Source organism: Rhinopithecus bieti, unplaced genomic scaffold (assembly GCF_001698545.2).
Source record: "Rhinopithecus bieti isolate Rb0 unplaced genomic scaffold, ASM169854v2 scaffold_31787, whole genome shotgun sequence".
Lineage (NCBI taxonomy): Eukaryota > Metazoa > Chordata > Mammalia > Primates > Cercopithecidae > Rhinopithecus > Rhinopithecus bieti.
In genome coordinates, this window is record NW_016814655.1 from 4,243,422 (window position 1) to 4,261,389 (window position 17,968).

A 17,968-nucleotide genomic window follows, 5' to 3' on the forward strand; every position below is an offset into this window, starting at 1 on the left:
TTTTTTTTTTTTTTTTTTTTTTTTTTTTTTGAGACAGAGTCTTTGTCTGTTGTCCAGGCTGGAGTGTGCAGTGATGCGATCTTGGCTCACGCAACCTCTGCCTTCCTGGCTCAAGCAGTCTTCCTACCTCACCCTCCCGAGTAGCTGGGTCTGCAGGCACCCGTCGCCATGCCTGTCTAATTTTTGCATGTTTTTATAGAGATGGGGTTTTGCCACGTTGCCTAGGCTGGTCTCGAACTCATAAGCTCAAGAGATCCGCCTGGCTTGGCCTCCCAGAGTGGTGGGATGATAGGTGTGAGCCACTGTACCTTGCCCTATTTTTTTTTTTTAAAGGAGTATTCAGGAATCATTACTAAAGGTGCAAAGTGTTATATATGGTCTGAATGTAAAAATTGTGCAGCTTGTTTATACCTGTATGCTTTTGAAGACCTCAGTTAATTATGGCAATGTTTTGAAGAAATAGCTCAATATTGTAAAATGTTTTCCTTACATGCTCTCTTGTTCCTTTGTGTCAATAACCATGTTATTGTTGAAGGTCTGGAATTATTCAAAACATTCAGTTAGAAGCAACCTTAATGTGTTGATGTAGAACAAATATATAGCAGTCTATGTGATATGGCAGGATAGTAGCAATAGAATGTTGATGAGAACGTAGCAAAATTCCAGTCTTTTTTGTATGTTTTTTAAAACTTTAGCAACAGATGAAATAAATTTGTAGTTTCTAGTTAAAATTTCAGACTACAGATAGGAGCATGTAGCTGCTTGAAGAAGAAAAACAAATTGTCAAGGCAACAGGTACTGCATTTCTCACTCGACAAGATCTCTTCTCAACTTTGTTATTTTTTCCTTCAGAGAACAAGGAAGCTTTTGTTCCAAGGCCTGATGTTGAAATATTAGCAAAATATTACGTTAATCAAGCCAAGAATCTTATGTATTTGTGAACCAAGAGTAAGATTTCACGAATATTCATTTAGAGCATTAAAAGGACTTGTGCAGTTATTCTTGCATTTTCAGGCTTACACAAAAATAGGCTTCTGAAAAGCAAAGGACTCCATGTATAGAGGTTTAGTGGTTCATTTATTTGTCTGTTAAGTCTACCCTGCCAGATGCTGGGGATAGAGCAGCAAATAAAACATTCCTCTTCCTTATGGAGCTTATATTTTGGAGAGATTGACAGAATGCAAACTGTCAAATGTAAGGCTTACGTGCAAAAAACAAGTAAAGTAGGGTAAGAGGAGAGTGAGTGATGTGTGTGGGTAAGTGCGATATTAGTTGGAGTTTGTTAACCGTCGGCATCACTTTGGTGTGTGAGCTATGAGTGTTGGCCTTTGACAGGAATGTGTAGTGCAATTTGGGACAAATGACATAAAGAACTCTGAATGAAAATAATGAAATGAAAAGCAAGCAAAAAACTTGTTTATATGCTGGGCGCAGTGACTCATGCCTGTAATTCCAGCACTTTGGGAGGCAGGTGGATCACTTGAGGTCAGGAGTTGGAGACCAGCCTGACCAACACGGTGAAATCCCATCTGTCCTAAAAATACAAAATTAGCCAGGCATGGTAGTGCATGCCTGTAATCCCAGCTACTTGGGAGGCTGAGGCAGGAGAATTGCTTGAATCTGGGAGGCGGAGGTTGCAGTGAGCCAAGATTGCATCATTGCACTCCACCTGGGCAACAAGAGTGAAACTCCTGTCTCAAAGAAACTAAAAAACAAACAAACAAAAAAAACTTATCATGAACTGTTTAAAAGATGATGAGAGGTAGTGAAACACTTAACATAATTTAAATGCAACAGTTTTAAGGAGTCTTCTGGAAAAATAGGCATTTTTTCATCTTAAACTATTTTATTTTGTAATTTTTATAGATTTAGGGGGATACAGTTTTGGATATATAGCATAGCGGTGGTATGGCTTTTCAGTGTAACCATCACCTGAGTAGTGTACATTGTACTCATTAGGTAATTTCTCATCACTCACCCACCTCCCACCCCCACTTAAAGTGTTTTATATATGTGTGTGTATATATACATATATATATCTCCTTTCATGTGTTTTGTGATGATAAGGATTAAAATTTACAAAATACTTTAAAAAGCTATAGCTTATTTCACAGTGCTGTTCTTTGAGTTATAGGTGACACTTAACTACAAATATGAGGATTTAGTTTTTCAGCAGTACTGGTAGATAAAGTAAACTTGCATCTGACTTTCCATGTTTTTAGGGAGATGTATTTGTAAGTAAGTTGGTTTGTGGCTGTGTTACAGAGAGGACCCTTAATCACAATATAATGATAAAACCAAGTGGCTACTATAGTTTATTGATTTTACTTGCTCATCTGCCAAGGATTGGGGTTATCAAAGACTGAATAAAATGTGGCTGTTTAGTACAATATGAGGCATACAAGTGGAGGATATAGCTTTAACTTTTCTTTTTCCAGAAACTACTTTAACGTAAGTAATATGCAATGAAAGTTGTTGTATTTAGAGACCAAAATAAGTTTCAGGCTGGTGAGAAAATTTGAAGAAATTATTTAAAATTATCCTTTCCATTTAAGTTTTAGGGCAGTGTTCTTAGAATGAGAATGAATGGGTTGATTATAAAACTTATAAATGCCAAGTTTTGTATTTGTTTTTTTGTTTTGTTTTTTTTTTTTTTTTTGAGATGGAGTCTTGCTTGCTGTGTCACCCAGGCTAGAGTACAGTGGCGAGATCTTGGCTCATTGCAAGCTCTGCCTCCCAGGTTCAAGTGATTCTCCTGCCTCAACCTCCCAAGTTGCTGGGATTAAGAGTGCCTGCCAGCATGTTTGGCTAATTTTTGTATTTTTAGTAGAGATAGGGTTTCATCTTGTTGGCCAGCTGGTCTCGAACTCCTGACCTCAGGTGATCCACCTGCCTCGGCCTCCCAAAGTGCTGGGATTACAGGTGTGAACCACCCAAGTTTTGTATTTTAAATACAAAATTAAAATTTCAGTGAAATAGAAACTAGTGATTATTCATACTGCTGTTATTACCCTATTATCTACGTTGACATACTTTTCCATTGAAAATGAGTATTTGATTCAAACTGCCATGTGTTAAACACTTCGCCTGATAGACCTGCTCTACATACTGTGAAAGTGCTTCTTACTTTATTCCAAATGAATTACTCACCTGACTTGAAATAGACGTGTAAAATGACTTTTTTTTTTTTTTTTTTTCCCCTGACGGAGTCTCACTCTGTCGCCCAGGCTGGAATGCAGTGGCCGGATCTCAGCTCACTGCAAGCTCTGCCTCCCGGGTTTACGCCATTCTCCTGCCTTAGCCTTCTGGGTAGCTGGGACTACAGGCGCCCGCCACCTCGCCCGGCTAGTTTTTTGTATTTTTTAGTAGAGGCGGGGGTTTCACCATGTTAGCCAGGATGGTCTCGATCTCCTGACCTTGTGATCCTCCCGTCTCGGCCTCCCAAAGTGCTGGGGTTATAGGCTTGAGCCACCGCGCCCGGCCATGTAAAATGACTTTTTAAAGAGCGTTTGCCAATGTATAACTCTAGCAGCATGGCATTTTGTCTTAATGCAGAATTGTCATGAAAAGAAGTGCTGATTGCTTTTTTTTTTTTTTTGTGATGGAGTCTTGCTCTTTTGCCCAGGCTGGAGTGCAGGGGCACAATCTCAGCTCACTGCAACCTCCCCCTCCCGGGTTCAAGCAGTTCTCCTGCGTCAGCCTCCCGAGTAGCTGGGGCTACAGAGATACGCCACCATGCCCAGCTAATTCTTTTCCATTTTTGCTAGAGTCATTGTCTCGAACTCCTGACCTCAAATGATCCACCCACCTTGGCCTCCCAAAGTGCTAGGATTTCCGGCTTGAGCCACCACGCCCGGCCTTGACTGCTATTTATGTACTTTTATCAATTTGGGCATGGCGTGAAGAATGTTACTGTACTACATCATAATTCTTGAACTTTTCTTAACATTATGTTAAGTAATGAGAGGGTAATTATGGGAGGGACAAAATTTCCTTTCATTGTAGTTTAAAGATAGTGGTCTTACTACATGTGGCTATCAGCATTTTATTGGCATACCATTTTGAGGGAAAGAATATTCAGTGCACATTGCTAACCAGGCTTACCCTACAGTTTCAGTTGCTCTTTGCTTCCTGTTTTCAGCAGTTGCCTCAAGCTGTTGGAGCAGCTGTTTTCCTTTCTTTGGGGGAAGGTGATGGTAGTGGTAAAGGGGACTGTGCATGTTTTGCCTGTGAAAAAATTTTTTTTTTTTCAAGACAGAGTCTCGCTCTGCTGTCCAGGCTGGAGTACAGTGATGTGATCTCCTTACATCAGGTGATCCACTCACCTAGGTCTCCCAGAGTTCTGGGATTACAAGTGTGAGCCACTGCCACTGGCTGAAAAACAGTCTTATTGTGGCATAATTGGTATACAATAAGTTGCACATAGAGTGTATAATAAGTTTTGACATATATATATGTACCCATGAAACCATCACCAAAATGAAGATATTGAACGTATCACCGCTTCTCCCCAAAAGTTTTCCTGGGCTCCTTTGTAATACCTCCTCCTTTCCCTACTTGACCTCCCTACCCCAGGGAACCACTGATCTGCGTTCTGTCAGATTAGTGTGCATTTTCTAGGATTTTATATATACGGAATCATACACTATATACTCATTGTCTTTCACTCAGTGTAATTATTATGAATTTTTTAAATGTTTTGCATTTAAATGCTTTATTCCTTTGTATTGCGTAGTAGTATTACATTGTATAGATGTACCATAAGTATTTTTATCCATTCACTTGTTGATAACATTTGGGTTGTTTGTAGTTTCTGGCCATCACAAAGCTGCTGTGAACATTTGTGTATGTTTTTTTTTTAATTTTTTTTTTGAGATAGGATCTCTGTCACCCAGGCTGGAGTGCAATGGCACGAGACGATCTTGGCTCACTGTAGCCTCAACCTCTTGGGCTCATGTGATCCTTCCAAGTAGCTGGGACAACAGGCATGTGCCACCATGCCCAGCTAATTTTTCAATTTTTGTGAAGACTGCATTTTGCCATGTTGCCCAGGCTGCTCTTGAACTCCTGGGTTCAAGCAATCTGCCCATCTTGGCCTTTCTTTCTTTTTTTTTTTTTTTTTCTTTTTTGAGACGGAATCTCACTCTGTCGCCCAGGCTGGAGTGCAGTGGCCGGATCTCAGCTCACTGCAAGCTCCGCCTCCCAGGTTCAGGCCATTCTCCTGCCTCAGCCTCCCGAGTAGCTGGGACTACAGGCGCCCGCCACCTCGCCCGGCTAGTTTTTTTGTATTTTTTTTAGTAGAGACGGGGTTTCACCGTGTTAGCCAGGATGGTGTCGATCTCCTGACCTCGTGATCCACCCGTCTCGGCCTCCCAAAGTACTGGGATTACAGGCTTGAGCCACCGCGCCCGGCCTTGGCCTTTCAAAGTATTGGGATTACAGGCATGAGCCACTGTGCCCAAGCCTGTGTTCAAGTCTTTATATGGATATGCTTTAATTTCTCTTGGACAATTACTTAAAAAGGCTGGGACATATGATAGGTATATGTTTAAGTTTTAAAGAAATGGCAAACTTTTCCAGAGTGCTTGTGCCATTTTTATTTTCTTTCCAGCAGTGTAGTAGAATTCAAGTTGCTCTACATTCTCAACAACATTTGATATTGTCTGTCTTTTCAATTTTAAATATTCAAATAGGCATATTTTGGTATCTTACTGTGTTTTTAATTTGTATCTCCCTAGTGACAAATGATGTTAAACATCACTTCTTGTGCATATTTGCCATTTATATATATTCTTTGATGAAATGTCTATGCATATCTTTTGCCTGTATTTTAATTGGATTATTTATCTTATTATTGCATTTTGAGAGCCCTTCATATATTCTGGATACAAGTCCTTTTGTCAGATGTATGTTTGCAAATATTTTGTCCCAAATCATAGCTTGTCTTTTTCCTCCCAATAGGAGAGAGAGAGAAAACATCTAATGGAAACAATATATAAATGCAATTTTGTTTTAGTTTTTTAAGTTCTTTCTTAGCCATGAAGAGGGACTTAGAACAAATTAAGTATACAAACAAGGTTGCAGAGACAATATTTTAACCTCCTAAGAGAATAAAATATTCTGAATCTTTTGCGTGTGCACATAAACCATAATATACAGAACAGATTAATATGATGTATATATGCCAACCCTGTGGTAGGTTGGTTTATTGTTTATTTTTTTGTTTAGAAATTGGGTCTCACTGTCACCCAGGCTGAAGTGCAGTGGTGTGATTGTAGCTCGCTGCAACGTCAAACTCCTGGGCTCAAGCGATCCTCCTGCCTCAGCCTCCTAAGTAGCTGGGAGTATAGGTGCAAACCACTGTGTTACTAAATACAAAAAATTAGCCGGGCGTGGTGGCGTGCACCTGTAATCCCATCTACTTGGGTGCAGTTGTTGTTTGTGTATGTGCAGTTGTTGTACATACAACTTTCTTTATTTTTTATATCACTCCCTTACTTTACGCAGGTCTCTGAACAAATATTATCTCCTCAAAGAGGCCTTCCCTGGTTTTCCTACCTACAGTATTGTTACAGGAAAGGGGTCCTGATCCAGACCCCAAGAGAGGGTTCTTGGATCTGACGTAATGAAGAATTTAGGGTGAGTCTGTAAAGTGAAAGCAAGTTTATTAAGGAAGTAGAGGAGGCTGAGCACGGTAGCTCACACCTGTAATCCCAGCACTGTGGGAGGCTAAGGTGGGCAGATCATTAGGTCAGGAGTTCGACACCAGCCTGACCAACATATCATTAGGTCAGGAGTTCGACACCAGCCTGACCAACATGGTGAAACCCCGTCTCTACTAAAAATACAAAAATTAGCTGGGCAAGGTGGCGCGTGCCTGTAATCCCAGCTACTCAGAAGGCTGAGGCAGGAGAATCACTTGAAACTGGGAGCCGGAGGTTGCAGTGAGCCAAGATCATGTCACTGCACTCCATCCTGGCCTACAGAGCGAGACTCCATCTCGAAAAAGAAAAAAAATAATATAGAGGAATAAAAGAATGACCACTCTGTAGGCAGAGCAACCCTAAGGGCTGCTGCTTGTCCTTTTTTTTTTTTTTTTTTTTTTTTTTGAGACAGAGTCTTGCTCTCGTTGCCCAGGCTGCAGTGTAGTGGCGTGATCTCGGCTCATTGCAACCTCCACCTCCCGGGTTAAAGCAGTTCTCCTGCCTTAGCCACCCAAGTAGCTGGTATTACAGGTGTGCGCCACCATGTCCAGCTAATTTTTTGTATTTAGTAGAGACGGGATTTCACCATGTTGGTCAGACTGGTCTCGAACTCCTGACCTCAGGTGATCACCCGCTTTGGCCTCCCAAAGTGCTGGGATTACAGGCGTGAGCCCCTGCGCCAGTCGCTGCTTCTCCATTTTTATGCTTATTTCTTGATTATATACTAAACTAGGGTGAATTATTCATGCCTCCCCTTTTTAGACCATATAGGGTAACTTCCTGATGTAACCATGGCCTTTGTAAACTGTCGTGCTGGTGGGAGTGTAGTAGTGAGGACAGCAGAGGTCACTCTCATTGCCATCTTGCTTTTGGTTGGTTTTGGCTGGCTTCTTTATCGTAAGATATTTTATCGGCAAGGTCTTTATGATCTGTATCTTGTGCTGACCTCCTGTCTCGTCTTGTGACTTAGAATGCTTAATTATCTGGGAATGTAGCCCATTAGGTCTCAGCTTTATTTTACCCAGCTGCTACTCAAGATAGTTGCCCTGGTTCAGATGCCTCTGAGAGTATGACCGTTGTCATTCTTTATTTTCTTGCCTTATTTATCTTTTTTTTTTTTTTTTTTGAGACAGAGTCTTGCTCTGTCCCCTAGGCTGAAGTGCAGTGGCACGATCTCAAGTCACTGCAACCTATATCTCCTGGGTTCAAGCAATTCTCCTGCCTCAGCCTTCCGAGTAGCCACCACACCCAGCTAATTTTTGTGTTTTTAGTGGAGATGGGGTTTCACCATGATGGCCAAGATGGTCTTGATCTCTTGACCTCGTGGTCTGCCCGCCTCGGCCTCCCAAAGTGCTGGGATTACAGGCATGAGCCACTGTGCCTGGCTTTTTTTTTTTTTTTTTGAGATAGGTCTTCCTCTGTCACTGAAGCTGGAGTACAGTGGCATAATCGGCTCACTGCAAGCTGTCTCAGCCTCCGCCTCACTGCAGCCTCTGCTGGGCTCAAGCGATACTTCTGCCTCAGCCTCCCAAGTAGCTGGGACTATAGGTACGGACCACCATGCCCAGCTAATTTTTGTATTTTTTGTAGAGATGGGTTTTCGCCATGTTGCCCAGGCTTCAAATTCTTGAGCTCAAGTGATCCGCCCACTTTGGCCTCCCAAAGTGATGGGATTATAGGCATGAACCACTGCGCCTCGTCTGTGTACAAGTTTTATAGTTTTAGATTTTACATTTAGGTCTATGATCCATCTTAAATTTTGTGTGTGTTGAGGGGTGTGGATTAAGTTCATTTTTCCACAAAAGGAGACCCAGTTGTTCCTGCACAATGGATTATTCAGTCATTAGAAGGAATGAAATGTGATATGTGATACTACATGGATGAGCTTTGAAAATATTATGCTAACTGAAAGAAGGCAGACACAAAAGGTCACATGTTGTATGATTCCATTTATATGAAATATCCAGAATAGTTAAATCCAGAGACAGAGTCTAGATTGGGGGTGGAGGGCATAGTGAGGAGAAAGTGCGTAATGGATAAGGGGTTTTACTTTAGAGTCATGAAAGTATTTTGACACTAAAAGGAGTTGGTGGTTGCACTAAATGCCACCAACTTGTTCACTTTAAAGTGGTCAATTTTATGTGAATTTCCCCTGAATAAATTATTTTTTTAAAAGCCACAGAGGTGATTTATATTAAAAAGACTTACCCTGGACAACATAATGAGACCCTGTCTGTACACAAATTTAAAAAAAACATTAGCTGGGTGTTGTGGTAAGTGCCTGTAGTTCTAGCTGTTCTGGAGTCTGAGGTGGAAGGATCACTTGAGCCCAGGAGTTCAGGGTTACAGTGAGCTATGATCATGTCACTGCACTCCAGCCTGGGCAACAGTGAGACCCTGTCTCAGAGGAAGGGAGAGAGGAAGGGAGGTATATATTGACTTCATGTCATAAATGATGTTAGCATTTTCAAGATGGGAACTGTCTTAGGCTCCAGATGTTTTCACAAATAATGCTATTTTTATAAAATGTTAATAGACTTCGTAACTCTAAGAGGATATTTTTCATCCTTATTTGAAACTACTTAACTGATGAAAACTTCAAAAACAGAAGTGAAACCTAAGAATAGCCTGGTGTTAAAGTAGTTAAAGACACTTAAGCTGTACACCTCATTTTAGATGTTTATCCTAGTTAGATGAAATGTTTTAGTTTATTCCTTTTTTTTGCTCATAGTCTTTTTTTTTGAGACGGAGTCTCGCTCTGTTGCCCAGGCTGGAGTGCAGTGGCGCGATCTGGGCTCACTGTAAGCTCCGCCTCCCAGGTTCATGCCATTCTCCTGCCTCAGCCTCCCGAGTAGCTGGGACTACAGGGGCCCGCCACCATGCTCGGCTAATTTTTTGTATTTTTTTTTTTTTAGTAGAGACGGGGTTTCACCTTGTTAGCCAGGATGGTCTCGATCTCCTGACCTCGTGATCCGCCCGTCTCGGCCTCCCAAAGTACTGGGATTACAGGCTTGAGCCACTGCACCCGGCCGCTCATAGTCTTTATTGCCAGCTGAAAATAATTTATTATAGAAAAATGTAAAAACATGCAATAAATAGAAATCAAATATTTATTGCTTGTATTTGTGCCACCATTGACTGAACTTAGTATGTTATCAAAATATATTTATCTTTTAAAGGGGTGACATTTTTTCCTTTTCCAAATTACAGTAAAACCAGGTGGAAGAGAATGGTTTTAGCAGCTTAGAAAAAAAGAAAAAAGGAAAAATCTGAGGTTTGGCATTATAAGTTATTTATAACAATGGGAGAAGAAAAGACAAGTTGTTTCACATTACAGACCTACCCCCAACTCCAAAGCCTAATACTTTCTTACCAAGTCAAAAAAAGAGACACATTTGATGTGCAAGCTGGAGATTTCCACATGAGTAAGACATTTATGAAAACCTAGATGGAGGCTGGGGAGTGGCTCTCACGCCTGTAATCACAGCACTTTGGGAGGTTGAGGTGAGCAGATTGCTTGAGCCCAGGAGTTCGAGACCATCCTGGGCAACATCTTTTGTAGAGACCCCCCCTCCTTTTCCCCGTCTCTGCCTGTGGTCCCAGCTACTAGGGAAGCTGAGGTGGGAAGATGGCTTGAGCCTGGGATGCAGTGAGCAGAGATCACGCCACTGTGACCCTGTTTCAAAAACAAAGCAAAAACCTAGATGGGGCAGTGTCCTTTTCAGCCCAAGTGCCACCAGACACAGCACAAGAGACTACTAAAACTCAGTGGCAGGAGGCTGGGCATGCAATGTTTGGGAGTATAAGGCACCACACTTCTGGCTCAGGATTTGGGAAGTAGGGTAAACAAAACCTACTTGGAAAATAATCGAGGAAGAAAACCAACAATTGTCTTCTGCAGAGGTGGGGACAGGGAAGGAGGTAGGGCCAGGGCCAGGAGCATTTTACATCACTGACCTAACTACATTTTACATCACTGACCTAACTCGGGAAGCTATCAGGGCCCATCTTCAACTAACCTTAAGAGGAAAACCAGATGGTTGATGGAAGAATCCACGGGAGTGAGAGGGAGAAAGGGAATGTGGCTGGCAGGAGGCAATAGCCCCTTCCTTCCTGGGCACAGGAAGGCAGTCAGGGCACCAGATCCAGGCATTGACCTCACAAGGACAGCACAGTTTTTGCAGCTTAGAGATCACCCACCTGCCCCCACCTAGCTACTCATTCTGCTCAGCACTACCTGGTATAGGGCCACTCTCTGCCCCAAGGGAGTGGATGTCTCTGTAGCCTGGGGCTTCTTCTGAGGCAGCATTACCCTCTGCCCACTTGGCCTGGGGGCTCCTGGCTCTCAGGGGTAGCAACAGCCTTCCCTTACTGGGCAGTGCTCTTGTTGCTGTAGGCACCTTGCTCCTGCATTTCCTCTGGCTGAGAGGCAGAAGAACCGCCCCATCCTCCTTCCAATTTTTGTGGAAGAGCAGGCTGCTGAATTTGAAAGATTTCTTAAGAGATAACTTTTTAAGGGAGACTTCCCCCTTGGCCTCAGCACCCTGGATAGGGGATGCTGGCTCAATGGCGTCGCCATTGGCCCCGGCTGTCTCATGTGTTCTGTTCACAGAGGGCAACACTCCTTCACCCTTGGGAGATAAGTCTTCATTGCTTTTCACGTGGCCATTGTCTTGTCTGTTGGCCTTTGCGGGGGAAGCTCCTACTGCAACCCTGGTGGTCACATCTTCCGAGGAGCCTTGGAGCTCTGGCTGCCTGTGATGGTGGGGGTCTGTTGGGGAGTAGCCAGTATCCAACCCAGGCTCACACCTTGGGGTAGTACAGCGGGATTGGCTGGGCAGGCAGAGGGATGGGGCTGGCGTCTCACAGGGATGGGGAAACAAGCTGTACCCCTACTCCAACCTGCTTGCTGTGCCTGCTACTGTTCAACTCCACATCAGAATCTGTTGATCAGAATTTAAAATTTGCCTACTACACATATTTTAAAAACATACATCAACTTAGAATTATATATCTTCACAAACTGTGCTGTGCTGTGGTTTTAGTGCCTTTTCTAGAATCTAGGATTAGAGTTAGTAATTACTGGCAGGATACTTAATTATTTGGAAGTATAAATTATCTTTCTGGATTGAAATTACCATATGAAATTATTTTTCCAACTTTAGATTGTTGAGAAGTGTCAGTATAATTTTCAGCATATTTACTGTATTCAGTGTGTTTTCATAGGTAATTATATTAGGCAGTTTGCAAGCTGGAGTTTTCTGATTTTAAAAAAATCAGATGTCAGTATACAAATGCCAATATTAAGTTACTAAATTAATGATTTTCTTTTCTAGAATACAAAATACAGTTAAAATAAAATGTCAACCTCTTGGAGTGATCGGTTGCAGAATGCAGCAGATATGCCTGCTAACATGGATAAGCATGCCCTGAAAAAGTATCGTCGAGAAGCCTATCATCGGTAAGTATTTTGTCTGTTTAATCCTCAAAACAGCTCTATGAAGTGGGCACTTCATTTTACAGATGATGAAATTAATGTACAGAGAGGTTAAGTAACTCAGATCATATGTTTAGTTCATGGTATAAATCTAGTTCTAAGTCGAGACTTCTTTTTTTTTTTTGAGACGGAGTCTCGCTCTGTCGCCCAGGCTGGAGTGCAGTGGCCGGATCTCAGCTCACTGCAAGCTCCGCCTCCCGGGTTCACGCCATTCTCCTGCCTCAGCCTCCCAAGTAGCTGGGACTATAGGCGTCCGCCACCTCGCCCGGCTAGGTTTTGTATTTTAGTAGAGACGGGGTTTCACCGTGTTAGCCAGGATGGTCTCGATCTCCTGACCTCGTGATCCGCCCGTCTCGGCCTCCCAAAGTGCTGGCATTACAGGCTTGAGCCACCGCGCCCGGCCTAAGTCGAGACTTCTAACTACTAGTACACCATACTGCTTTGTATATCTACTAATAAAAGTCTTTAAGAGAAAAATGTCTTTGGTTGCTAGAAAATTGCACCTAAGTTAATAAGAATTTTTTTTTTTCTTTCTTCGAGGGGGTGCTGGGTGGACAGAATCTTGCTCTGTTGCCCAGGCTGGAGTACAATGGCGCAATTTTGGCTAACTGTAACCTTCGCCTCCCAGGCTCAACCAATTCTCTTTCCTCAGCCTTCTGAGTAGCTGAGACTACAGGTGTGCACCCAGCTAATTTTTGTATTTTTTTGTTTTCTTTTTTGGCCAGAGTCTCACTGTTGCCTAGGCTGAAGTGCAGTGATGCAGTCTCAGCTCACTGCATCCTCTGCCTCCTGGGTTCAAGCAATTCTCATGCCTCAACTTCCCCAATAGGTGGGATTACAGGCATGACCACCATGCTAGACTAATTTTTGTAGTTTTGGTAGAGACAGGGTTTTGCCATGTTGGCCAGGGTGATCTTGAACTCCTGGCCTCAAGTGATCTCCCCACCTCGGCCTCCCAAAGTGCTGGGATTATAGGCTTGAGCCACCACACCCTGCCAAGAATGAATTTTTTTTTTTGAGATAGTCTGGCTCTGTTGCCTAGGCTGGAATGCAGTGGCACGATCTCAGCTCATTGCAACCTCCACCTCCTGGGTTCAAGCGATTCTCCTGCCTCAGCCTCCCAAGTAGCTGGGATTACAGGTGTGCATCACCACAGCTGGCTAATTTTTGTATTTTTAGTAGAGACAGGGTTTCACCATGTTAGCCAGGCTGGTCTTGAACTCCTGACCTCAGGTGATCTACCTGCCTCGGCCTCCTGGAGTGTTAGGATTATAGGTGTGAGCCACCACACCCAGCCCAGGAATGAAATTCTTGTATTTTTTAGTTATTTATTTATTTTTTTAGTAGAGACAGGGTTTCAGCATCTTGGCCAGGTTGGTTTTGAACTCTGGACCTCATGATCCACCTGCCTCGGCCTCCCAAAGTGCTGGGATTACAGACGTGAGCCACTGCACCCGGCCTTAAACTGTATTTTTTTTTTTTTTTTAACTGTTTTTTTTTAAAAATTTTTTTTTTATTAGAGACGGGGTCTTGCTATGTTGCTTGGGTTGGTCTCAAATGCCTGGGCCCAAGCATTCCTCCGACCTTGGTCTCCCAAAGTGCTGGGATTACAGGCATGAGCCACTCAGCCCAGCCTAAATTGTATTTTCTTTTACTTAACCTCTTTTTATAAATAAGTAAATAAGTAGATAGGGTACTTGGGAGTAGATAATGTATTCAGTAATTATTTATTTTTAAGAAGAAATTAGAAATTTACACCTAAAGTGAATTTCTGGGGTAGAAAGATCTGGGCCCTACTAGAACCATCTTCGCCTCCCATACCAGGAAAGCCAGGAATAAGTACAGGTGCTAGTATATTGGGGTGCTAAAAGTTACATGGAAGCTACAGGAAGTCTGAAATGACTCTTAATCACTCAGCTGTTTCTGGGCTACAGGAAAAGGAAATGAATATTACTTTGAAATCTTACTGGAAAATGGCTAAACTGGTTCATACAGGTAAGTTTTTGTAAGCAGACAAAAAAATTTCTAAGTGCAGTCTTCTCTCTATAGGAAAGCTAAGTCAGAATTAGGTAACATTTTGTTGTTTCAATAAATACTAATATATTTTGAAAACCATTGTTACTTGTTATTGAGTATATCAGAAGTTAATTATTATATCAATAGTTGGTTTGTTAAGTAGGCTGGTGATATTTGCCTCATGGTAGGTCACTTTGTGGCATTTCTAGGTGTTAGGATGCTGTTGTTCCTTAAACCCTGAAAAAGTGAAAACTAAAGATTCCTGTCAAATGGGTACTAATGATTCTTTTCTGTATGTGAGATATGTTGCTAGGTATGGCATGTTAAAGTGTAAAACAGAACATTTATGTGTGTCTGTGTAATAAAGCATAACATACATTTGGAAAATATGTTATATGTAGTTCTATACTTTTTCTTCAGTTATTTGCTTGGTCTTTATACTGTAAGTATTTATTAACATTAGGTTAGGATGTAACATTTTTAGCAGTGGAAATAAGGACTAGTAAACATCATTTAATAAACATCCTAGTTGTATTTAATATATATCATAGGCTGGGCATGGTGGCTCACACCTGTAATCCATGCACCTTGGGAGGCCGAGCCAGGCAGGTTGCTTGAGCTCAGGAGTTCCAGACCAGCCTAGGCAAAATGGCGAAACCCTGTCTCTACAAAAAAAACACAAAAATTAGCTGGGTGTGGTGGCTTACACCTGCGGACCCAGCTACCTGAGAGGCAGAGGTGGGAGGATCGCCTGAGCTTGAGAGGTGGATGCTGTGGTGAGCTGAGATCATGCCACCAGCCTGGGTGACAGAACGAGACCATGTCTCAAAAAAAAAAAAGGGTGTGTGTGTGAGTGCGCACGCATATGTGTGTGTATCATAGCCTGAATGAATGTACTCCTGACTCATTTGGAATGGTATATCCTGGAAGATTTTAGATGGATTCTGCACCCTACATTCTTTCATACAGTAAGGTGTATGAAACAATAGAAAAAACATTTTCAAGGGCTTGATGTTTTAGATCATTGAAAAAAAATTTATCTATGTTTATTTATTTAAAGAGGCAGGGTCTCATTCTGTTGCCTAAGCTGCAGTGCAGTAGTGTGATCATAGCTCACGGTAACCTCAAACTCCTGGGCTTAAGCAATCCACCTGCCACAACCACCCCAGTAGCTAGGACTACAGGTGTGTACCACAGTGCTCAGTAATTTTTATTATTTTTTAATTAATTAATTAATTAATTTTTTTGAGACAGAGTCTCGCGCTGTAGCCCAGGCTGGAGTGCAGTGGTGCAATCTTGGCTCACTGCAACCTCTGCCTCCTGGGTCTGGTTCAAGCAACTCCCCTACTTCGGCCTCCGGAGTAGCTGTGATTACAGGCATGCGCCACCATGCCCAAGTTATTTTTGGTAGAGACTGGGTTTCACCATGTTGACCAGGCTGGTCTTGAGCTCCTGACCTCATGATCCGCCTGCCTTGGCTTCCCAAAGTGCTGGGATTACAGGAGTAAGCCACCGTGCCTGGCTGTGCTTGGTAATTTCAAAAATTTTTTTCTGGAGATGTGGTCTCACTCTGTTGCCCAAGCTAGTTTTGAACTGCTGGCTGCAAGCAGTCCTCCTACCTCGGCCTCCAAAAGTGCTGGAATTACAGATGTGAAGCCATCACCTTCCCAGCCTGAAAAATTTTTTTTTTTTTTTTTTTTTTTTTTTTTGAGACGGAAGTCTCGCTCTGTCGGCCAAACTGGAGTGCTGTGGCCTGATCTCAGCTCACTGCAAGCTCCGCCTCCCCGGGTTTTCACGCCCATTCTCCTGCCTCAGCCTCCCGAGTATGCTGGGACTACAGGCGACCGCCACCTCGCCCGGCTAGTTTTTTGTACTTTTTAGTAGAGACGGGGTTTCAACCGTGTTAGCCAGGATGCTCGATCTCCTGACCTCCGTATCCGCCCATCTCGGCTCCCAAAGTGCTGGGATTACAGGCTTGAGCCACTGCGCCCGGCCCTGAAAAAATTTTTTAATGTAGAAAAGTTGGGTTATTGGTCCTCTTGCAAGAATTTGCTTTAAAATTATTATTATTATTATTATTATTATTATTATTGTTTTTGAGACAGGGTCTTGCTCTGTCACCCAGGCTGGAGAGCAGTGGCTTGATCATGGCTCACTATAGCCTTAACCTCCTGGGGTCAAGTGGTTCTCCTGCCTCAGCCTCCTGAATAGCTGGGACTACAGGCACATACCACCACAACTGGCTAATTTTTGTATTTTTTTTGTAGAGACAAAGTCTTGCTGTGTTGCCCAGGTTGATCATCTCGAACTCTTGTTTTCAAGTGATCCTCCTGCCTTGTCCTTCCAAGGTGCTGGGATTACAAGTGTGAGCCACCATGTGCAGTGTTTAAAATAAAGTATATAAGTGTGTGCTTTTAGAACAATAAAAACATTATATATATGTGTGTGTGTGTGTGTGTATATATATATAAAATGTGCATGTTTTTAACCATTGACAAAATTGTATGTATTTATGGTGTACAATTTGATGTGGAATGGCTAAATCAAGCCAATTAACATGCATTACCTCTTACATTTATCATTTTTTTTGTGATGAGAACATTTAAAATCTAATCCCTTTGCAATTTTGAGGTAGATTATTATCTGTACTTATGATGTAGTCATGAGACTTGTATCTCCTAACAGTATTTGTTTTGTTAATTAAAATTTTAAATAGAAACCATTTAGAATAAATTTATTTTAGTTTTCTAGTTAAGTCAATTTGTAGAATATTCTGTTTCCAGGCCTTTTCATTAAAGACATTTATTTGAATTGGTAATTTATCATTGGTTAAGTTAGGCTATGCTCATCATTATCAGAAAGTATACATTGTATGTGATGCTTTACAATTTCCCTTTAGAAGAAGCTAAATATTCTTAGTAAATAAATATCTAACTTCCAGCTTTTTTCTTGCTTAATATCAGTTTTCTGAATTTCAATATAGAGATGCGGGTCATATGTCATTATTAAGATACTGGCCTTCAAAATGTATGACTGTTGCTCCTCCTTCATTTCCTTAAGGTTGTTTAGTTATCTGGGCTGAGGATAGTCATCAGGCCAAACCTTTCAGTGGAATGTGTTTTGCTATATGGTTAGAAGATAAGCTGAGCTGCTCAGATGTCATAGTGACCTGAAAGAGGCAACTTCGAAAATTACCTCTTAAATAGTTTTTGTTTCATACTAGAATCTTTAAGTGATCACTATAGATCAGAATTTGTATTTACCAATCCAAGAATGGAACAATTAGGTTTTTCATCTGCTCTCTACATTGACTGTGCCCAGGATACTGAAGTCAGGCATTTAGTTTTACGTTGGTAAAGTTCTGATGATTCCAGTACAACAGAATTTCTGTAGGACAATGAATTGGCTTTTTTCTTTATGAACACAGTTTATTAATTTAGCAGTGGTTTTATTGTATTGAACTGAAATTTGATAAATTATTAGGCTTGTGAATTTTTTGTTAACCAGTCTTTTGTCTTATTTTAGAAGATAATTGCAATGATTTTCTCTTTAAAATTCTTTAGAGACTTTTGTATATTTATCTTAGATTATATATCTGAAGTTTTTTTTGTTTTGTTTTTTTTTATTTGCAGTTTAGGCTTCCAGAGCCGTATCAGTCTTTATATAAATCTGTTGAATAATAGTTTCTTCTATAATCAAAGTAAATTTCCTGTACATGTTTAAGGAGTGAAAAGGAATTTATATATATATA

General features: G+C 41.6%; 1 protein-coding gene and 1 pseudogene across 4 annotated transcripts in view; one reads left to right on the forward strand and one right to left on the reverse strand.

Annotated features, from left to right (window-relative positions):
* The window catches only part of NT5C2 (5'-nucleotidase, cytosolic II), a 112,119-nt gene that overhangs the window by 14,448 nt on the left and 79,703 nt on the right, over positions 1-17,968 (forward strand). For 3 of the 4 annotated variants that reach the window (XM_017851721.1, XM_017851720.1, XM_017851722.1), the window contains exon 2: positions 12,041-12,165. In XM_017851721.1, coding sequence (XP_017707210.1) covers positions 12,065-12,165 — 101 coding nt within the window. In that variant the 5' untranslated portion in view covers positions 12,041-12,064. Of the gene's footprint in view, positions 1-12,040; positions 12,166-14,151; positions 14,197-17,968 lie in introns of those variants that run through there. The other variant, XM_017851726.1, reaches the window with a different exon arrangement.
* LOC108515066 (MARCKS-related protein pseudogene) lies at positions 10,351-11,902 on the reverse strand (annotated as a pseudogene).